The sequence below is a fragment of the Bufo gargarizans genome, chromosome 6 (genome assembly GCF_014858855.1).
Source record: "Bufo gargarizans isolate SCDJY-AF-19 chromosome 6, ASM1485885v1, whole genome shotgun sequence".
Taxonomy (NCBI): Eukaryota; Metazoa; Chordata; class Amphibia; order Anura; family Bufonidae; genus Bufo; species Bufo gargarizans.
The window spans coordinates 130,791,030-130,815,058 of record NC_058085.1 but is presented as its reverse complement, the minus strand read 5'-3'; the positions used below and the strand labels follow the sequence as shown (position 1 = coordinate 130,815,058).

The window sequence follows — 24,029 nt, the reverse complement described above, 5'->3', positions numbered from 1 at the left end:
TCATTTAACTGATGATCTATCCTCTGGATAGATCATCAGCTTCTGATCGACCAGGGTCAGACACCTGGCGCTGCGGCCTTCTCACTGTTTACCGCCGGCCCACTGACGTCACGACTAGCATCAACTAGCGTGGGCGCGGCTAAGCTCCATTCAAGTGAACAGAGCTTAGCCCCGCCCGGCGGTAAACAGTGAGAAGGCCGCAGCGCTGCTGGAGGGCCGCTGCCTTCTCAAACAGCTGATGGGCAGGGGTCCTGGGTGTCGGACCTCCGCCGATCAGAAGCTGATGATCTATCCAGAGGATAGATCATCGGTTAAATGAAAGTGCAGCATACGAGCTGTGCGTTCTACAGGGCCCCCCTCTGTCTGAGTTCATCATACATACGGACAAGAGGTACATATCTGTATACACAGCACCATCAAGTATGCTAAGGAGCTAAGTACCATCTCATCCTTCTAAGCACAATTTTTTTATATAAATTTTTTTTTGCTTACTTTATTCCCTACGTTGACTACACTGTCATCACCTCCTGATGAGCTGCTGTATGCAGCCGAAACGCGTCGGGGTTGTGTCTTTTTATTATCTACATTAGATTTATTCTTTTTGTTTAGTTTCACTGGATTAATATTTGCCGATCCAGCTTTGCTAAGTAGGGCATCACTAGGGCCACATCTAGGCTTAGGTACGGGGGCAGGGTGTCTCCACCATTAGGGGACATCCCTGTGCTTCAGGACATAGTTCCGTAGGGTCGTCTAGGGAGAGAATTTTTCCCACAGACTTACCCACAACCATCCCCGTTCCTACAGTGATTTATTATTGTACCACCTATCTATAATAGGAGGTTCGTCGTTTGCCTTTTTTTATATCAGAGCATCTGAGTATATTGATCACTCTTGCTCATACCCACTCATTAATAAAGGTATCAAGTTTCCTAATTAAGCACGTCAATTCTCAATTTTCTTCTGACCTATTTCCTACGTGTAACTTATCAATAGATATCTGGTTAAGTGTCTTTAAATAAGAAAGTGCAGAACCCCTTTAACTTTCTCTACATGATAATTGCCACTTACTGAAGTGACACAATCCTTTTAACAAAAATAAATAAAAATAATAATAATCCCCTCACCACAGGCATGGCTAGGGACTCTCGCTCTGCACTGGAGGCAGCAGGACCTCCCAGCATCGTGATGTCACATGATCATGCTGGGAGCCTCAGGTCCTTCTACCTCCAGTGCGGAGTGAGTGTTCCCAGCATGCATGTGGTGAGGAGAGTATATACATAATGCCTAGGGGACCCCTTTTTCTCAAGCTGTTAGATGGGTGCATTTTTGTCTAAATGGCTGTTAAAAACTGGTCCATTGATTTCAATGACATGTCCTATTTTTGGGCAGACTGTATTCACAGCTCTTTAAAAAGGATGATTAGTCCCATAGACTGTAATGATTCTGAGAACATGTGTTTATCGTCCCCCATCGCTCTCTATCAGTAATGGGACTACAGCCCCCAGCATTTCCTGACAATTTTCCACTGTCAGAGCATGCTGGAACTGTAGTTCCCCCACAGCTTGCAGACCACAGGGGTGAGGTAAAGCAAGGCCCTTTACTTATAGGAAGTGGTTACTGCTCGTTATTAATGGATATAATTATATTGTCACTTTTAGGCCTCATGCACACGAACATTGTGTGTTTTGCGGTCTGCAAATTGCACATCCGCTAAAAACGGATGGGGTCCATGTGTGTTCCACAATTTGTGGAATGGCGCGGACAGCCATTAATATAACTGCCTATTCTTGTCTGCAAAACGAGTGATGTCTGAATCTTTTGCAGCCCAATTGAAGTGAATTGGTCCGCATCCGAGCCGCCAAAACAACAGTCGTGTGCATAAGGCCTTAGCCGTGTGGAGCAGACACAGATTACATTGTTCAGCAATTGTAATCCCTCTGTAATTATTCCCTGGTCATGTGACCGAATAAATGACAGGAACGCTGCTATTCAGATGGTTGTCAGCTGCAGTTTGTGCAGTGTGCTCGTTGGTCCTATAAAGGGTGATCTGGTGGGTGCTGGAGCCTAAGGGTCCATTCACACGTCCGTTGTTTCTTTCCTGATCTGTTCCGTTTTTTGCGGAACAGATCTGGACCAGTTCTGTACCCATTCATTTTCATTGGGTCCTGAAAAAAAATCTGACATTTCAGCGACATTTCATATAACGTATTTCAGTGGTGTCACAGCGAAATGCTGTTGCTATAGTCGGTGCAACAGTCACGTAAAATGCATCCCAGTGGGATTTTGTTGAGACTGCATATCACATTGGGACACAATACACATTATGTGAAAAGTAGTGTCACCAATGTCGCCATGACATCATACCCTATTGTGCCGTGCGACACCGTGCTGTGTAGCCGTACCCTTAGCCAGTGACGTCATGTTGATCGTCACATGATCTATGTGCAATTCAGTCCGATTCAAGTGAGTGGGCTGCAGTATGAAGTGTACGGCGCTGTGGGGAGGCCATAGTGCTTGTCATCAGCATCCCTTTCAAAAAGCTGGTCCGTGGGGGTGCTGGGAGCCAGACCCCCCCCCCCCACCCTGATATTGATGACCTGTCCTAAGGATCGATCATCAGTGTTGTACTGCCAGAAAATCAATAAACTCCAATCAGAGGATGGTTCACTGACCGTGTTGGCACTTAAGGTCCATTCACACGTCCGCAAAATGTGTCCGCATCCGTTCCGCAATTTTGCGGATGAGGTGCGAATCCATTTTTTTGCAATGGGGCCGGAATGTGTTGTCCGCACTTCCATTCCGCAAAAAAATAGAACATGTCCTATTCTTGCCCGCAATTGCGAACAAGAAAAGGCATTTTCTATGAGAGTGCCGCCGATGTGCAGTCCGCAAAATTGCTGGTGTCCGTGTCTTGCAGATCCGTGAACTGTCACATATGTGTGTGGCACTTTACCCTCCATGATTTGGGGGTAGACACATTCACTGGTCGAAGCCTCTAGTTCAGGGATGGCCAACCTGAGGCTCTCCAGCTGTTACAATACTACAATTCCCATCATGCCTGGGCAGTCTACAGCTATCAGCCTACAGCAGGGCATGGTGGGAGTTGTAGTTTTACAACAGCTGGAGAGCCCCAGGTTGGCCATGCCTGCTCTAGTTCATAGTTTTTTTTATTATTTCACAGAAGCCCAAACACTGATGATGTGTTATGCCTGGTACAGGGCCAGAGTGGGCGGGGCATGTGACAGAACAAGGAGCTGACAATCTGTCATGTTTCGCCCTCTCAGGCCCTGCACTGGGCTTGTTGCATTGTTTCTACATAAAGTATGGGGTATGTTTAGGCAGGTTCTGGGCCTGTATATTCACTGTCCTCATCAGGGCAGGTAATCTGCCAGCACAATACAGGCTCAGGCGCTGGCATTTACATCTGTTTGCATAGCAGTCACTGCAGGAATAGCAGGTGAGGTGCTGCGATGTGTTCATGCCTTTGTCCTCTACCTATTTCTGATGCAGCCACACACTTCATATTGCGCGCGCTGCTTTCTCTCATTGGGCATAATGCTGGTATTAGATGTGAAGGACAGATGGGGCTACTTTCACGCTTCTGTTTTGTCCCCATTCATTGTCAATGGGGGCAAAACGTAACTGAACAGAACGGAATGCTCCAAAATGCATTCTGTTCCGTTCTCATACCGGAGAGCAAACCGCAGCATGCTGAGGGTTGCTTTCCGTCCTGGGATGCTAGTGTGAAAGTAGCCTAACACCCAGAGATGTACCATCGGCCGGAGTCATGAGGAATGTGTGAAAAACCACGGGAAATGAAAAAGACATGGGGGGAACTTATCATCCCCTCTGCTCCAGAAAACTGGCGCCAAAAATGTAGTGACTCTGGGGATTTCAGGAACGGCTCACCACTTTTCAAAGTAGCGAGTGGTTTGGGGCTGTCATAGATGGCCCGTCACATTTATACATCAGAAAACATAGGTTATAGCGGAAATCTACATCAGCCCCTTTTCTGGTGCAGATCTCTGCTTTGGAGCACGGAGCAGTACAAATACTACCATCCATGCGCCTCTTGACTCCAGCAGAGAGATTAAGGCCCCTTTCACACAAGCAAGTTGCACGCATTGGACTCACAGGGTAGGTTAGTCAGAGCAGCCGTCCTGACCTCCCAGCAGTGACAGGGTTGCGTAGCATAATATTGGTTTATGATGCTATGTAACCCTTAGAGGTCTGGAATGTATTGGATAACACTGATGTAATGCTGTCAGTGTTAACCGATACATTCCAGAATAAGGGCATCTGCTGGAAGGTCCGGACGGGTGCTCTCACTGACACGCCCTGCGAGTCCAATGTGAAAGGGGCCTAAGACCGTTGTGTAGGACTCCAGTCTTCATCAATCTCCCCCAGGATGATCAGGGTTCTCTGTAATGATAGTCAGTGGTGTTGCAATGTACCTTTTTTTTTTTTTTTTTTTTGCGTCAGTTGCGTTGCATGACACGAGTGCTGTACCCATTTTAATCACGAGACACATGTCACCATGTAGCCGGACTGTATCGTTCAGTGTTCAATTTGCTCTATAAATGAAAGGGCCACTAACCCTAAAGTCTGCAGCCTGTAAAGCTGCAAATACACTTTCATTAGCTGTGGGCCAAAACCCTGGTTTTGGCTGACGGCTATTTCACCCTGACCCCGACATACATGCATGCTTGGGCATGTGTTCTCAATGGCAGAGGAGAATAAAGGCCAGACACTTATTGGTGGCTTATCTCCTATGAGAAGAGCACAGTGAGACATAGCCATCTGCTGTATGGAAGAAGTGGAGCTCCCACATATGTTCAGTAGTCAGTCCATCAAATGTTGGTGCCTCCAGTCCATTCATGTGTGTGATAATGCTCCTCCATCTTCTGACATGGTGGTCTATCATTTCCACCTTAAAACTGGTAAATGTCAAACAGTAATGGGTGCAGTAGTTGCACGATTTGCACTACATGTCCTAGCATGTCTTAAGTTGTCGGCATAAGCACTGTATTCAGCCGCTTATACATTCTCATAGTGTTGCCATACTGCTACCCTGAGTAGGTATCTTTCTATTTATTACCAATGCAAAAGTAAGGGTACGTTGAATATACGTCCGAAAAATCCAACCTGTAATTGCCACGGACTGACCCTTGAACGTCTGCCATAGATTTGTAGTTAGTTACACCGCAGATCCAAGTGCCATCCAGTGGGAGAAATGTGCTTGTGGAAACCGCAACAAGAAGGCGCACGTTGCTTTATTTCTACTATGCGGTGGGACACGAGAGGTAGATTTCGGCTTGGGGTACGCTCTGTTTTTCTGGACTACTAGTGTGAAAACAGAAAAAAGATGTGGACATAATTCGCGTGCTGTGTATTTTGTGTCGGTCTCTCCTTTGTGTCTGCAAAGAGTTATTTTGTTTCTCTGTAACCCCAGAGATGCATCGCTCCCTCCCTTTCCTTGTCTTCTGGGTCTTATTACACAAGATGCCAGAGAAATAAGAAAATACATGTCTGCCTCTTTGGGTTCCTCGTTCTACTAATCACCTCTGGCCAAATACAAAGCGCTGTGCCTTTTGGAAATGAAAATCCCACCTATGAAGGTGAGTTCACTGCTAGCAGCGGCTGGTTGTCACCATGTGTCAGTGGGCGCCGTGGAGGGATTGGAGGACAGCGCCCCTCTTGGACTTGGGCTGCGTTTAGTATTGCAGATCAGCCTCATTCAGTTGAAAAAGTGCAATACCAGAGACAGCCCATGGATGAGAGCGTGTTTGGGGGGGAAGGGGGGGACACCCGCTATATGGATGGCGCTCGCTATGTGTCACTGAGTGTCTGGGAATTTGACAAATGTAGAAATGTGATGCTGGTGTGTGTGTGTGTGTGTGTGTGTGAGGACCTCTTACTGGGTCACTAAACAGTGGGGTATTCGGAGTGCTTTGTCCACCTATGGAGAAAGGTAACAACCAAAATTTCATCCTGGATCTGCTCAAGTTTCCACTAAAGAGGGAGACAGAAAATCCTCCATGTGCTTCGATAAAGAAAAGAAGCCTAATCTACTTTTATTATTGGAATATATCTTTTTACAAGCGTGAGCCTTCTGGAAATCTGGGAAGCCTATTCCCTGTCTGCTGAGCACAGCCTGCTGCAAATCCCTCCCACAGGATCCTGATGTCATTGTGTTAGGAGTGCCGCAGATGGTTGCCACCTTTGGTGGGGTCATACTTACTATAGAGGTCTATGATCCAGCCCTCGCTCTTTACCGGGCAGACACTTGAGGATTCTCGGGCAAGCTGAATTGTCTAATGGCAGAGAAGAGATTGATCATAAGCTTATTGTGTTCAGGACATGTTTCATTTCACATTTGTCTGTCTTTCCAGTCATTGGACGTTCGCTCTAATTGTCCCACCTATGTTAAGCAATTGCACAAAAGGCCCCATTGTCCGTGCGCCACCCGTGTCAGTGGCTGGGATAATTGTGCCTCTCGGATGCACACTTGCAGAGGTTTGTTCCCTGTGCCCTGCATTGCTTCGGCAGGAATGCGTAAAGATTCATCCTTTTGTTGGACAAGGAGGGGAGGGAGCGAGTTTCCAACGACATGTGCGATAGATGAAGGTTACACTACAAGGTTGGGGTAGATGTGCCTTCTGAGCAGGAACGTGTGTGCTACTGTCTTCATGGCCTAGTTAGGGATGGTTAGAATCCTGGAGAGGTGTAACTGGCTCCTATGGTCTACAGTAGCCTGCCTGACTTTCATATGAGATCAATAGACATCCATCTAAAAATCCAGGCATCAGCAGCAGACACTGCCGTAGAAGTCTATTTCATACAAAACTTACAGGGGTATTATCATCTTAATGATCACTGTTAAATCTGTTAATGATTTAACAGCGATCATTTTTCTAAATATATTTAATTAACAAATCCCCACCCCTTAGAAAAAAATAAACCTATACTTACCTGACTGTTGTCTTCCGTCTCCCCTGGTTATGGCCACCGCTCTTCTCAGGAATCGCGGTGGCTACGCGTGCGCAGACGTCTTCTTTTCTTCTCCCGGCCGGCCGCTCGCTGTACTGAACGCGCACGCAGAGTCCGCGCATGCGCCCTGGTGACTTCTTCCTGGCAAGTATACTATACTGGCCAGGAAGAAGTCACCAGGGCGCATGCGCGGACTAGGCATGCGTGTTCAGTACAGTGCCCGGCCAGAAGAAGACATCAATGAAGATGGAGCCCACCCCCTGCCGAAACCAGGAAGTGGACGGCACGCCGGGAGCAGGTAAGTATAAAACCGCGTCTTGAGAAAACCCCTTTAATTTGTGATATGACGAGAAGAAGTTTACACCATCAGACGTCATCATAAAGGGAGAGTTTCTCCACAGTCCCGTATTGCAGCTCCTGGACTGTGCGCAATACTCCACTGCTAACTCCTTATGCCTCTCTAGGGGATATTCACATAATGTTCAAGATTTTCTCTGCGTTTTCAAGGCTGTAATCTGCACCCAAAAGCACCTTCGGGAACCTTTGCCGTAGTTCATAAGGCGCGATTTATCCATGTATGTCGTTGAAATCCGTTTTGCCAAAAAAGAAAAACGGTTGGTAAATCCATTCTTGTCATGGTTTCCGCATGGAATCCACGGACATCGGCCTTAATATGTTTAGCCCTATTAAATTAGGAGCTCCTCATTCAGATCCACAGCAGGAATCAGCGCTTTGGTGTCCGCCTCCAAAGCGGGATGGAGACTGAACGGAGCCAAACTGATGCATTCTGAGCCGATTTTTTTTCTATTCAGAATGCATTAGGGCAAAGCTGATCAGTTTTGGACTGCTTGTGAGAGCCCTGAACGGATCTCATAAACGGATAGCCAAAACGCTAGTGTGAAAGTAGCCTAATACTGATCATCGGAACAATGCGGAGGAGACACAGGGCCAGCTTTATCATTAGCTCAAGTCAAAATAATGGAGTGAAAAAGTCGAAAATTTTTGCGCAATCGCTAAAACAGGACAAATAATTAGCGACTTTTATTGGCTCTGCACAATGTTTGACAGTTTTTTTGAAAGTGGGTGTGTTTTCTTATGTGAATTAATCTCTAGACAGATTTACTGTTGCGACAATTTAAAAAAAGTCGCAAAAAATTGTGCAATCTCACTCCAGTGAGGACCATGCTTATCTTATGCGACTTTTTAATAAACATGTGACTTTTTCGTAAAGATGTGCGACTTTTGTAAAGCCGCTTACTGAAGGATAAACTGCTACCGTCAAACCACATTTATCACAGTATTAAAGGACCATTAATAAATCTGACTCTGGACAATCTGACCGCCAAAAGTGACTTATGTAAAAGTGGAGTAAGATGTAAGTGTAATGATAAATCTGGCCCACAGGCTTTCTCTGTGGGCGTCTCCTTCTCCCTGGCTGTGATTGGACAGCGCTACAGCCGGGGGGGGGAGAGGAGACGCCCACGGAGAAAGACTGCGTCTCCTCCCCATTGCTCCGATGCGCAGAATTTGTTTGTGTGTGTGTGGGGGGGGCGGCATAACGGGGCGCAGGAGCGCTATTTAAAAAAAACTGGCAGGGTAGCAGCACAGCAGGGGGTACCCCGCAGCTAGGGGTGGGCGGTATAGGCGATATGCGATATAAATTTGTGCCACGATATGGATTTTGTGCATATCGCCGGCCTGCGATATGACCACGGAGTGGCAGTTCCGATCGGAGTCCCAGCAGTGTAATGCTGGGGCTCCGATTGGTTACCATGGCAGCCAGGACGCTACTAAAGTCCCGGCTGCCATGGTATGTCAGTGAGCAGCATTATACTCGTGTGCGCCGTGGCCGCCGGGCGCTCCTTCTCATAGGTCTGTGCGGCGCAGACCTATGAGAAGGAGCGCCCGGCGGCCACGGCGCACGTGAGCTATAAGCATTAGCGTTGCGCCGCACTAGTGGGTGACGGTCATCTTAGTATAGTAGCGCAGTCCCAGAAGCCAGTGTTACCTGTTCGAGAGGTGTCAAATCCACACCAAAAACCGCAAGTGACACATGCTGTTTTTGGTGCGGAAATGAACAGAAATGTATGTGGAAATTCTGTTTGTAAGGGCTCATGCCCACCACATGGTTTTGGTCTGCATCCAATCCACAAAAAAATGCAGACGTGAACACGTAGCACTCGCACTGAATCCTGACCAATTCATTTCAGTGGGTCTGTGTACATGAGTGTTGTTTTTTTTCATGCATCAGTTCTGCCCTGCGTGAAAATCGCAGCATGTTCTATATTCAGCGTTTTTCATGCAGGCCTAGCCCCCATAGAAGTAAATGGGGTTTCAGTGAAAAACGGAAGCAAGTGTGAATGTGATGCGTTTTTCACTGATGGATGGTTGCTAAGGGTACTTTCACACTAGTGTTATTCCTTTCCGGCATAGTTTTAAATTAGAGGGGCAAAGGTTTAAAAGTAATATCAGGAAGTATTACTTTACTGAGAGAGTAGTGGATGCATGGAATAGCCTTCCTGCATAAGTGGCAGCTGCAAATACAGTGAAGGAGTTTAAGCATGCATGGGATAGGCAGAAGGCCATCCTTCATATAAGATAGGGTCAGGGACTATTCATAGGATTCTGTATATTGGGCAGACTAGATGGGCCAAATTCTATGTTTCCGTCCTAGGGGCTCTATACCGGAAAAGAACTGATCAGTTTTAGCCTAATACACTCTGAATGGAGAGGATTCCGTTCAGGATGCATCAGGATGTCTTCAGTTCAGTGTTTTTGCCTTTTCAGGACGGAGTTAATACAGCAGCATGTATTATCAGCAGCACAGTTTTATTTCCGGCTAAAATTCCGGAACACTTGCCGTAATGCCGGATCCAGCAAAACTGATCCGGTATTGCGCTCTGTGCATGCTCAGACTGCAAAAAATTAGAAAAAAAATAAAATAAACGCCGGATCAGTTTTTCCGGATGACACCGGAGAGACGGATCTGGCATTTCAATGCATTTGTCAGATGGATCAGGATCCTGATCCGTCTGACAAATGCCATCAGTTTGCATACGTTTTGACAGATCCGGCAGGCAGTTCTGGCGACGGAACTGCCTGCTGGAATCCTCTGCCGCAAGTGTGAAAGTACCCTAAGAGATGTTGTTGTAAACCTTCAGTTTTTTATCACGTGCATGAAAAACGCATCAAAGCACATTGCACCCGCGCGGAAACTGACTGAACTTGCTTGCAAAATTTGAGTTTCACTGAACGCATCCAGACCTAATCCGTCACGCTCGTGTGAAAGTGGCTTTAGGCCTCTTGCACACGGCCGTGTGTTCCCCGTGGCCGTATTGCGGCCCGCATACGGTGGGTCCGCAATACGTTGGACACCAGCCGTGTGCATTCCGCTTCACGGATGCGGACCCTTTCACTTGAATGCTGCAGCAGTGAAGGCCTGCTTGCACAGATGTGAATCAGAGCTAGGCTTCACGATAATTTTATATAGTGGAAGAGACTGAACAATTACCGATAAAACATATGCTGATCATGTGAATAATCAAATGTGCGGTCATCGAAATCATTGATTATGACATTGCAGTATATATGCACATAAATTGTTTGATTTATCGCCTTTTGGTAAAATCATGTATTAAATGGTACAGTGCCAACTGTAAGAGAAATGGGTGGCTGCCTGCAGCAGATGACCTGCGGGTCCTCGGAGAAGATGCCACAAGATGTCTTTGACAAGTTCATTGGTCATACTTGGGGTATGTGCACATAGACAGGAATTGTTGCAGAAATTCTCAAAGAATCGTGAGGGGAAGTAATCAAAAGGTACAGAACCTCTTTAAAGGGAACCTGTCACCTCCAAAAACGGCCAGCATTACCTTATAGTAGCCCCCAGTCTGTTCATAATCGTATGTTTGATCCGGTAATCGCTCAATAGCTTAAAAAAAACAACTGTATTTTAAGCGCCATCAGCGCTATTTCGCCGGTCATCTTGAAGTCAAGGGGGCAGCAGCTTCCTTGCTTCAAGTCAAGGTAAGCACGCCCCCTAACTGTCCCCTTTTTTAGATCTCTTAGATTGACAGCCAGAAATCTCGCACATTCGTGGTGCGCTCCTTGGTAAGGCGTGATCCCGTCTCCAGCTGCCGCTGTTGGGGTACTTTCACACTACCGTTATTCTTTTCCGGCATAGAGTTCCGTCATAGGGGCTCAATACCGGAAAAGAACTGATCCGTTTTATCCCCATGCATTCTGAATGGAGAGGATTCCGTTCAGGATGTCTTCAGTTTTATCTCTGGCCCAAAAAAAACGGGACACTTGCCTTAATCTGGCATTTTTTTCCATAGAAATGTATTAGTGCCAAATCCGGCATGAAAAATACTGCAAAATATAATGGATCCGTTTCTCCAGATGAGATGGATCCGTTCTTGCAATGCATTTGCGAGACTGATCTGCATCCGGATCCGTCTACAAATGCTTTCCATTTGCATGCAGATTGCCGGATCACTCTGCTGCAAGTGTGAAAGTAGCCTTAGCTGGCTTTCATCTGCGCACCGCGCATGTGTGGGATTTCTGCGATCCCGGCCGCACTTCAGGCAGTCAATCAAACAAGAGAGGGGACGGGTAGGGGGCGTGCTTACGTTGACTTGAAGTTGAACAGCAAGATAGCGCTTAAAATAGTTTTTTTAAGCTATTGAGCATCAGATGACCGGATCAGACATATGATTATGAACAGACTGGGGGCTACTATAAGGTAATGCTGGTTTTTTTTTATACGTTTTTGAGGTGACGGGTCGGGTTCCCTTAAAAAAAAAAATCTTCATTTTTTTTTTTCTTTTTTTTTTTTTTAGGACTAGTAGATTTTGGTGTGGATCTGCAGGTAGTCCACCAGTTCACTTTGCTGGAATTTCGGCATCTGCTGTGGGCGGAAAATGGGCAGCAATCTTGGGGTAGGTGTGAGTGAGCGAGTCCTCAGGTAGAGTTCCCAAGCAGTGGAGGTGGTCACACACTATGCCAACCTGTCAAATCAATACTGTCTACCCGCAGCACTGCCCAGACATTCACTATGGATTGTGAACAGTGGGGGCTCACCCTAATGGTTAATTACAATATAAGGCCTTATGCACACCACCGTGGGTTATAATCTGCATCCCATGCACATTTTTTCCTGTGTGTTGTGAACCATTTCATTTCAATGGGGTCGCAAAAGACACGGGCAGCACACCGTGTACTATCCGTACGGCCAGTCAGCAGCCTTGTTTTGCAGACAAAAAAAGACGGTGCTAACAGAGGGCAGGACGTACTGTTCGGCAAAATGCGGAAAGCACAAGTCCGGTATCCATGTTTTGTAGATCTGCGATTTGAAGAAAGCAAAATCTGCAACTGCCGTGTGCATGAGGCTGTAAGCGCATATTTTTAGTGGAATGAAGTGTTTCTCTGTGCTTACTAGTGATTTATGCTAGAACAGCTCGTTCATCCCGCGGCACGCGCCGCTCCGTGGCCTTTCGTACGCAGTCCCCTATTATTAGCCATGCAGGTGGGACCTCATCCACTACATAAGCCAGCCTTGTTCATCCAGCTGCATGTATTCATCCGGCTTGCTCTGCCTGCTATAGGCCGGCCTCCCCCCACCTGACTCGTCTCCATGGACTGAGATTGAGTTTCTGTGAAGAATGGCTGCTTCTTTTGTGATTATATTTCTCTTAATAATCAGCTTTTTCCCAGACTGACCCCTCCCCCGCTCTAACTGCGCGTTCAGCAGTTACACAGGACCATAAATCCATTCATGATTGCACAGTGATAAGTGATCCTGGCATCGGCTGTAGAGAGGCCGAATACGTGTGTCCATGGACTGGGGATATGTCCGTGTAGAGCTCTACGCTGGTTATCAGATTGTATTGGCATCCCTGCCCCTTGCGCTTTATATTTAAGGGTTTATCTCTCAGTGTATATTTATCACTTACCCACAGGATATAACTAGAAAGGGGGTCCCAAGAGCCCCATTTTTTTCACTGCACAACCATAGTGAGGAGTAATTTAAATGAAGTGGCAGGCAGGTGCTTTCTCTGCTGCTCAATTTAATGCCTGTGACACTGATGGAGACGGCTGGGTACAGGTAATACATTGTGGGACACCCCCTTTAATGTCTGTGACACTGATGGAGAGGGCCGGGTACAGGTAATACATTGTGGGACACCCCCTTTAATGCCTGTGACACTGATGGAGACGGCCGGGTACAGGTAAGGCTACTTTCACACTAGCGCTTGATCGGATCCGTTCTGAACGGATCCGCTCATATTAATGCAGACGGAGGCTCCGTTCAGTACGGATCCGTCTGCATTAATAACTTAGAAAAAATTCTAAGTGTGAAAGTAGCCTGAGCGGATCCGTTCAGACTTTCAATGTAAAGTCAATGGGGGACGGATCCGCTTGAAGATTGAGCCATATGGTGACATCTTCAAGCGGATCCGTTCCCATTGACTTACATTGTAAGTCTGAACGGATCCGCTCGCCTCCGCGCGGCCAGGCGGACAGCTGAACGCTGCAAGCAGCGTTCAGCTGTCCGCATGTCCGTGCGGAGGCGAGCGGAGCGGAGGCTGAACGCCGCCAGACTGATGCAGTCTGAGCGGATCCGCTCCATTCAGACTGCATCAGGGCTGGACGGAGGCGTTCGGGTCCGCTCGTGAGCTCCTTCAAACGGAGCTCACGAACTGACCTATGAACGCTAGTGTGAAAGTAGCCTAATACATTGTGGGACCCCCCCTTTAATGCCTGTGACACTGATGGAGACGGCCGGGTACAGGTAAAACATTGTGGGACACCCCCTTTAATGCCTGTGACACTGATGGAGACGGCCGGGTACAGGTAAAACATTGTGGGACACCCCCCTTTAATGCCTGTGACACTGATGGAGATGGCTGGGTACAGGTAATACATTGTGGGACACCCCCTTTAATGTCTGTGACACTGATGGAGAGGGCCGGGTACAGGTAATACATTGTGGGACACCCCCTTTAATGCCTGTGACACTGATGGAGACGGCTGGGTACAGGTAAAACATTGTGGGACACCCCCTTTAATGCCTGTGACACTGATGGAGAGGGCCGGGTACAGGTAATACATTGTGGGACACCCCTTTAATGCCTGTGACACTGATGGAGAGGGCCGGGTACAGGTAATATACATTGTGGGACACCCCCTCATTCCAGCAAAGATATTGTGGTGTATCCGCAGGATATGGCATTACTATGTGAGCCTCTCTCTGTCAGGTGAGGTTTCTAGGTGCAGCGTTCAGTGTTTAGTAGTTCTGTAATAACTGAGCCTGTCAGGATTTCATGCCGCCTGTGGTTTGTCGAAGGGCCACCATGAGCTTATATGTCCACTTTAGCCAGATTGGTTAGTTGCATAAGGGCTCGTGTACACATATGTATTTTTCTTCCGTTTCTGTTCCTTTTTTTTAACAGGTATATATTCGGAACCATTAATTTCAATGGGGCTTGAAAAAAACGGAAATGACTCCACTTGTATTCTATGTCCGTTCTGTAAAATAAAGCATGAGCATGTCCTATTCTTGTCCATTTTGCGGACAAAGACAGGCATTGTTACAATGGATCTGGAAAAAAAAAAAAAAAAACTGATGCAACACAGATGTCTTTTTTTTTTAGTTTGTTGCGGATCTGTGTTTTGTGGATAGCAAAATACATATGGTTGTGTGCATGAGCCTTAAAGTTTCCGTATTGCAGCTGGCCAGCAAAAAGGCAGCAGTTTACCACTAGATGCTGTGGTTTCATGACAGGTACAGGGTGAAGAACATGTGGGGACGAAAGTTTTCCAATCCGGTCTTGAGTCTCTCTGTGCTGCCAGGCGAAGCGCCAAAGTTATGTAGAGGCACAGGCCTCTATGTATGTTTGGTACTTAGTCCGGCAGGCCCTGTGACAGCCTGAATTGTACTCCAGCCCCCTTGCTGGCATGGATTTAAGCCATTTTCCACGCCAAAAATCTATGTGGAAGGGGATAAATAAGCCAGGCTCACTATTCTTGCTACTCAAAAAGTGGCGTGAACAGAGAAAAGTCGCAGGTTTTACCACACACGGCATCCGACTAATTTTATGACCTATTTATGCCACAAAAGTGGCATAAATAGATGGATAAATGCCCCCCATGGATTTTATGTGCGTCACCTGTACTTTCTGCATTTTGTGGTAAACTGCTGCAGATTTTCCATGAGGTACAATAATGCCGCCCCAAGGCTGTAACTTGGAAACCCAGAATGTTAATATTGAGGGCCTATCCTCAGGATCCAACCCCTGCAGATCATCTATTGGCTCTGCCACTAGAATTACACAGCTCCCATTCACTGCAGAGGGAGTAGCCCTGTGGATGGAGCTGTGTAGGTCCAGAGCTGACCAGCAGGTATGTGGGGTGTCGGACCTGGGCTGATTGGATGTTGGATTGATTTTATGGTAGCTCCTTTCTCTCTGCCATTCATGTTCACTTCATGGATTCCCCCCCTCTTAAATGGGTAGTCCAGGTTCAGAGCTAAACCCGGACATACCCAGAATTTCACCCAGGCAGCCCCCCTAATGTTAACATCGGAGCACAGGGCAAAGGGGCATCTTACTGGGGCTGCCTGGGTAAAAATATGGGTATGTCTGGGTTCAGCTCTGACAACCCCTTTAAACTATGGTAATAGTTTTGTTCTCTGTGGTAAAAATGACTCGAGTGTAGTTCTTATTAAAGGTGTGGGGTTTTTCCCAGTAACAACTTGTTGTTTGGACCGTTTTAGCTATTGTAACACAACCCACAGACCATGGACAAGATTGCCGCTGTTTCTAGAGAACCACTTTTATTATAATTCTGATACACTGATCAAGCCCTTGAAATATATTCAGACTTCTGTAATTGAATATTCTATAAAATAATAGTTTTTTGTTTTGTTTTTTGCAGGCAAGCCTTTCAGTGGATCTAAAGATGTAGCATGGCCCTGTGTCCCTAAAATACAAAAAAAAAGTTATAAAAAAAAGAAAGCAACAACTCAGTGTCTTATGAACATCTTTCTATAAACTTAACAGTAATTCTTTGAACCTTCAGAAATGTTGCGTCCTTCAAACCTACAGCCTGACCCAATGGGTCAAGCAGCCAACTCCTGCCAAAAATTGCTGGATGGTCGCCCTCCTGATGTTTCTGGAATGGGACTTGATGACTCACTGCGAGTTAGCGTTCCACCTCCGTTTTACCATGCTACAAGTCAAGAACTTGATCTTTCAAATAAGCAATTCAAAAGAGAAACAAGTGGACCTTATCCTGTTATGATGGACACTAAGCCTGAGCAGCAACCCTTTTATCTGGACAGTAAACCACCTATTGAGGTTCGACCCGTTAAAGGCGAAAGACAAAATTCAGGAGAATCGGAGGATGACGACGATGATGATGACGACGACGATGATGATGACGACGACGATGAGGAAGAAGATGAAGATGATGTGAATTACAAAAGAGAGCAAATAATTGTAGAGGTGAACCTTAATAACCAAACCTTAAATGTCTCCAAAGGAGACAAAGGTGTTGGCAAGGACCCCTCACACATGAAGACCAGTAGCGATGAGGATGGAGGTGACTCTGGAGACGATGATCAGGACAGCAATGAGGATGATGAAAATGAATCTCGTCCTGCTGGTGATCAGACCAATATGGAATGTGTAAACCAGGACCAGAAAACTGAGAACTCCAACATGGTGGCTGGTGACGGATCCACACTGGCCAATAATCCCAATAATGAACAAGTTACAAGTGGTGAAGCCCCCAAACGGAAGAAGAAGACACCCAAAGAGCCTAAATCTCCAACTGACAAGGTTAAGGGTGAGGAGAAAGAGACCCTAACTTGTGACAAATGTCCACGTGTGTTCAACACGCGATGGTATCTGGAAAAGCATATGAATGTTACGCACCGGAGGATGCAGATTTGTGATAAGTGCGGCAAGAAGTTTGTCTTGGAGAGTGAGTTGTCCCTCCATCTTCAGACAGACTGTGAGAAGAACATTCAGGTATGTCACCATCTAACATAACTTAATTACATGATTGACATGTATGCCGTGCCCTACCTTTAGGGTTTTTTCACATGGTCATTTGAGTCTTTTCTGCAGAACACCAGGGGGATCAAAGTCATCTAGTGATTATAGAGCAGATGGAGTGATAGTGGCAAGTCAATATCAACTGGAAATTGTCATGACTTTCAGAACCTTATTCAGATGGCTTCTTCTTCTCTTGTAGGAAAATTCTCTGGTGGTACAATAATTTTCTTACCACTCTTGAATAAGTAATACAACTTATTCAAGATTTGTGAGCAAGTCCAGTTGATTTTTGATGTCACTAGTGGATATTTAAGTATCTATGTTGGAATTATATGTTGGGATGATCTCCAACATATACGCCGCCTGGCACATATGGTGCCCGTAAAAAAAAAAAAATATATTGTACACCATTTGGTAAACAGATATTTTTTTTTTTTTACTGTCTCTCTGCATAGGAAAGTGTAGTAGACTATTCTATTCCTATACTGTGAAAAGGACACTCTTGGTACATGCTGGCTATATAGGGGTGTATGGCTGTATAGGCATCTCTGGACACAATAGGGCTATACGTTAAAGTGGTTTTCCAGGATTAGAATATTAATTTGGTATTCTCTTTAATCAGCTGATCAGCGGTGGTGCCGGTTGTCGGGCCACCACCGATCTAATATTGATAACCTATCCTGAGGATAGGTCATCAATATGAAAATCCTGGAAACCCCTTTAAAGGTGTTCTCCAGGAATTAAGAAAATAAAATTACTGAAAATACTTGGAACTGAACTCATCTTCAGTTCCAACTGGTACCTCTGAACTGAAGCCGAGTTCGGTTCCAAGTTTTAAAGTGGTTTTCCACTTTAAAAATCAACTCCCGAAATTACTCAACATAGTCTTGCCTGACTTCGCGACTAACTGACTTCCGCTTGTTGGAACCCGTACATTTTAATGCTGTACCGAGACGGATCTCCGTACAGCATTAATCCGAAGTTTTGAACGAAGCGACTTCGGATGTAGAATATGAAGCTTGCTTCGCTCATCACTAATTATAAATATATTCCCAAATATCTTTCATTCGTTATAATGGCTTGTTTTGTTTAAGGAACAATCATTTGGTGAAATAAATGGCCGCTGTCCAATTAGTACACACAAAACCTGTCCTAATCACCCAGCAGGACAAGTTACTTCAGGACACTGAGCTAAAGAATTGCCTTATCCTCCTCTCTGCTTGTCGGGGATTATTTAAATACAGATGATAAGATCTTCAGCTGAATCTCTGTAGGAATGGAGTTTATGAGGAGACACATATCAAGTACAGAGAGGAGGTGTGCATGTGGCTAATGAGCAGCAGCACTCTCCATTACCACAGTCTGTCCTCTCTGTACTTTATGCCTCCTTATGATCTCTATTCCTACAGAGATTCAGCTGAAGATCTTATCTGTATTAAGGATCATAATCCCTGACAAGTATAGCAGAGGATGATGAGGTAGCCATTTAGTTCAGTGTTCTGAAGTAACTTGTCCTGTTGTGTGATTAGGACAGGTTTTGTGTGTACTAATAGGATGGTGGCCATTGTATTTCCCCTCATGATTGCTCCCCAGACAAAACGAGCCATTATCAACAATGAAAGTTATTTGGGAATATATTTATAATAAGGTGGTAATAAGTTTTCAGTAATTTTATTTTAATCCTGAAGGACCTCTTTTAAGGCCTCTTTCACACTTGCGTTGTTCGGATCCAGCGTGTACTCCATTTGCCGGAAATACATGCCGGATCCGTAAAAACGCAAGTGAACTGAAAGCATTTGAAGACGGATCCGTCTTCAAAATTCTTTCAGTGTTACTATGGCAGCCAGGATGCTATTAAAGTCCTGGTTGCCATAGTAGTAGTGGGGAGCGGGGAAGCGGTATACTTACAGTCCGTGCGGCTCCCGGGGCGCTCCAGAATTACGTCAGAGCGCCCCATGCGCATGGATGACGTGCCATGCGATCACGTGATCCATGCTCTTGGGGCGCCCTGACGTCACTCTGGAGCGCCCCGGGAGCCGCACGGACGGTAAGTATGCTGCTCCCCACTACACTTTACCTTGGCTGCCAGGACTTTAGTGTCCCGGCAGCCATGGTAACCATTCAGAAAAAGCTAAACGTCGGATCCGGCAATGCGCCGAAACAACGTTTAGCTTAAGGCCGGATCCGAATCAATGCCTTTCAATGGGCATTCATTCCGGATCCGGCCTTGCGGCAAGTGTTCAGGATTTTTGGCCGGAGCAAAAAGCGCAGCATGCTGCGGTATTTTCTCCGGCCAAAAAACGTTCCGTCCGGAACTGAAGACATCCTGATGGATCCTGAACAGATTTCTCTCCATTCAGAATGCATTAGGATAAAACTGATTCTTCCGGCATAGAGCCCCGACGAAGGAACTCTATGCCGGAAGAAAAGAACGCAAGTGTGAAAGAGCCCTAAGAAGTACTTCCAGTATACACTTTCAAAATGTAAAAAAATTAGCCAAAAGTGGGTGTCAGCTATTTTACAGTTCATATATAAAATAAAACTACTAATCTACATTAAAAGTTGAAAAACTCTGTAGATACATTATATACAATCAGGTCCATAAATATTGGGACATCGACACAATTCTAAGATTTTTGGCTCTGTACACCACCACAATGGATTTGAAATGATACGAACAAGATGTGCTTTAACTGCAGACTGTCCGCTTTAATTTGAGGGTTTTACATCCAAATCAGGTGAACGGTGTAGGAATTACAACAGTCCGCATATGTGCCTCCCACTTGTTAAGGAACCAAAAGTAATGGGACAGAATAATAATCATAACTCAAACTTTCACTTTTTAATACTTGGTTGCAAATCCTTTGCAGTCAATTACAGCCTGAAGTCTGGAACGCATAGACATCACCAGACGCTGGGTTTTATCCCTGGTGATGCTCTGCCAGGCCTCTACTGCAACTGTCTTCAGTTCCTGATTGTTCTTGGGGCATTTTCCCTTCAGTTTTGTCTTCAGCAAGTGAAATGCATGCTCAATCGGATTCAGGTCAGGGGATTGACTTGGCCATTGCATAACATTCCACTTCTTTCCCTTAAAAAACTGTTTGGTTGCTTTTGCAGTATGTTTTGGGTCATTGTCCATCTGCACTGTGAAGCGCCGTCCAATGAGTTCTGAAGCATTTGGATGAATATGAGCAGATAATATTGCTCGAAACACTTCAGAATTCATCCTGCTGTTTTTGTCAGCAGTCACATCAATAAATACAAGAGAACCAGTTCCATTGACAGCCATACATGCCCACGCCATGACACTACCACCACCATGCTTCACTGATGAGGTGGTATGCTTAGGATCATGAGCAGTTCCTTTCCTTCTCCATACTCTTCTCTTCCCATTACTCTGGTACAAGTTGATCTTGGTCTCATCTGTCAATAGGATGTTGTTCCAGAACTGTGAAGGCTTTTTTAGATGTCGTTTGGCAAACTCTAATCTGGCCTCCCTGTTTTTGAGGCTCACCAATGGTTTACATCTTGTGGTGAACCCTCTGTATTCACTCTGGTGAAGTCTTCTCTTGATTGTTGACTTTGTCACACATGAACCTACCTCCTGGAGAGTGTTCTTGATCTGGCCAACTGTTGTAAAGGGTGTTTTCTTCACCAGGGAAAGAATTCTTCGGTCATCCACCACAGTTGTTTTCTGTGGTCTTCCGGGTCTTTTAGTGTTGCTGAGCTCACTGGTGCGTTCCTTGTTTTTAAGGGCTCTTTCACACTTGCGTTGTCCGGATCTGTCGTGTACTCCATTTGCCGAAATTACACGCCGGATCCGGAAAAACGCAAGTGAACTGAAAGCATTTGAAGACGGATCCGTCTTCAAAATGCGTTTAGTGTTACTATGGCAGCCAGGACGCTATTAAAGTCCTGGTTGCCATAGTAGTAGTGGGGAGCGGGGGAGCGGCATCCTTACCGTCCATGCGGCTCCCGGGGCGCTCCAGAATGACGTCAGAGCGCCCCATGCACATGGATGACGTGTCCATGCGATCACGTCATCCATGCGCGTGGGGCGCCCTGACGTCACTCTGAAGCTCCCCGGGAGCCGCACGGACGGTAAGTATACTGCTCCCCACTACACTTTACCATGGCAAACAGGACTTTAGCGTCCCGGCAGCCATGGTAACCATTCAGAAAAAGCTAAACGTCGGATCCCGTAATGCGGCTTAAGGCCGGATCCGGATTAATGCCTTTCAATGGGCATTAATTCCGGATCCGGCCTTGCGGCAAGTGTTCAGGATTTTTAGCCGGAGCAAAAAGTGCAGCATGCTGCGGTATTTTCTCCGGCCAAAAAACATTCCGGTCCTGAACTGAAGACATCCTGATGCATCCTGAACGTATTTTTCTCCATTCAGAATGCATGGGGATAATCCTGATCAGGATTTTTCCGGCATAGAGCCCCGACGACGGAACTCTATGCCGGAAAAGAACAACGCAAGTGTGAAAGAGCCCTAAGAATGTTCCAAACAGTAATGATGGCTTGCTTCACTGATAGTGACAGCTCTTTGGATCTCATCTTGCGAGTTGACAGCAACAGATTCCAAATGCAAATAGCACACTTGAAATTAACTCTGGACCTTTTATCTGCTTATTGTAATTGGGATAATGAGGGAATAACACACACCTGGCCATGGAACAGCCGAGAAGCCAATTGTCCCATTACTTTTGGTCCCTTAACAAGTGGGAGGCACATATGCAAACTGTTGTAATTCCTGCACCTGATTTGAATGTAAATATCCTAAAATTAAAGCTGACAGTCTGCAGTTAAACCACATCTTGTTTGTTTCATTTCAAATCCACTGTGGTGGTGTATAGAGCCAAAAATGTTAGAATTGTGTTGATGTCCCAATATTTATAGACCTGACTGTACCAGTCCAGAGCTGCATTCATAATTCTGCTGGCTTCGGTGCTCACCTCTCTCAGCATTCCTTCCTGGCACAAGGTCTATGCAGAGCTTGCTTTAGTCACTTTACACCAGACAGAACGCATTCAGGTTAGGTAGGAACATATGCATTATTAGGGTCCGCTTATTATTGGCCGTTTGCAGTGACAACCAGCGGAACTGTGAACGCAGCTCTGGGGTATAGCATAGGCCACGACCACTATAAGTAGTATTGTGTATTTACAACGATACTTAACTTTCTATGTAGATTCATTCTAAATATAAGTGATGTTCAAAGGTTTGACATACACTGCAAGTGGAGAATTTGGAGATTACTCTTTATTTATTGCTGTGCTAGATTTTGACATTAAAAGTGGTTATCCAGCATCTAAAAATGATTTTAAAAAAAAACAGCAAATGATATATAAAAAGAAATATACTATTTACCTCACCTGCTGATCCAGTTCAGCATGTGATCCCTGCAACCAATCAGTGGCCTCAGTGGTTATGTGGCATCATGGCTGTTAACACGTGACTGCTGAGGCCACTGATTGGCTGCATTGAAGTGGTGAGACGAGTCGTGTGGATTATTTATATATATATATATATATATATATATATATATATATATATATATATATATAATTTCTTTGCATTGTATAGCATTTCCTTTTTTTCCATTTTAATTTATTTAGAAATGTGGACAACCCCTTGAAATAGATGCATTGCCCCAAGTCCAGTGTTTGCATGTGTTTGTGCATCTTCACTCTGGACTGAATTACCGCTTTGGGCTCCTAGACAAGTTTGATTTCTAATCTTGTAGAACCCTTTCAAAATATACCCATTTATGACCATCTAGAGCAGGGATCAGCAGCCTCCGGCACTCCAGCTGCTCGGAAACTACAGCTCCCAGCATGCTTCATTCACTTATGTGGGAGTAAGAAGAACAGCCAATCATGTGTGCATGCTGGGAGTTGTACTTGCACAGCAGCTGGAGTGCCGAAGGTTGCTGATCCCCGATTTAGACCAGTGGTCTCCAACCTGTGGCTTTCCAGTTGTCGCAGCAAGGCTTGCTGGGAATAGTAGTTCTTAGTTCTGCTACAGCTGGAGAGCCACACATTGGTCCTATTTAGAGAAGATGTTTCTGTAGGCATGGCCCATGTACATATGTCACACTAACCCTCAGCACAGACGTGTTTATGTTTTGGTCATTCCCACGGCCGCATATGTAAAACTTCTTTCCTTCAAACAGGGTACCTGTAATATGGCCAAAAAGATGGTGAGTAATGGCTTCCGGGGACTGCTGTGGGTGGTCACCGGGCTATTCATTTGCATTTATTCTTGTTGAAACAGCTCATCATTTCATGATCTTATGTGACTTCTCACAAGTGGCGGTGGAAGCTGCAGCAAATGTCTAGTATACTAGGAGACTGCAGAAGGCAGAGCCGTGTAGTCTGGACCGCCCCCTAGTTACCCAGCGCCACCACAGGGGATACGAAGCATTACACTGTTTCTTTCAGGGACTTTCCAGATACAGTGTTTTGCTGTAGAGTATCTGCTCTCCAGTCTGACTAATAACTTAAAGGGAACTTGTCACAGGGATTTTGTGTATAGAGCTGAGGACATGGGTTGCTAGATGGCCACTAGCACATCCGCAATACCCAGTCCCCATAGCTATGTGTGCTTTTATTGTGTAAAAAAAAAAAAACGTTTTTATACATATGCAAATTAACCTGAGATGAGTGCTGTCCTTGAGATGAGTCCAGTGTGAAGGAGCCCAGCACCGCCCCGCCCCGCATCCTCAGAATCTCCTCCTTGCTCCCCGACGTCAGACAGCCAGAGCGCTGTAATCTTGTGATGTGCGAGCTAGCACATGCAGGGCGCTGCTGGGCTCCTTCATGCTGGACTCATCTCAGGGACAGCACTCATCTCAGGTTAATTTGCATATGGCTCAAATCTTTTTTTTTTTTTTCCCCACAATAAAAGCACACAGAGCTATGGGCACTGGGTATTGCGGATGTGCTAGCGGCCATCTAGCAACCCATGTTCTC

General features: G+C 45.7%; 1 protein-coding gene across 3 annotated transcripts in view; it reads left to right on the top strand.

Annotated features, from left to right (window-relative positions):
* Positions 1-24,029, top strand: part of ZNF652 (zinc finger protein 652) — a 49,137-nt gene that overhangs the window by 5,830 nt on the left and 19,278 nt on the right. The window contains exons 1-3 of one of the 3 annotated variants that reach the window (XM_044296991.1): positions 11,840-11,930; positions 15,928-17,024; positions 23,231-23,257. In XM_044296991.1, the coding sequence (XP_044152926.1) occupies positions 16,074-17,024; positions 23,231-23,257 (978 nt within the window). In that variant the 5' untranslated portion in view covers positions 11,840-11,930; positions 15,928-16,073. Of the gene's footprint in view, positions 1-11,839; positions 11,931-15,927; positions 17,025-23,230; positions 23,258-24,029 lie in introns of those variants that run through there. The other 2 variants (XM_044296990.1, XM_044296992.1) reach the window with 2 other exon arrangements.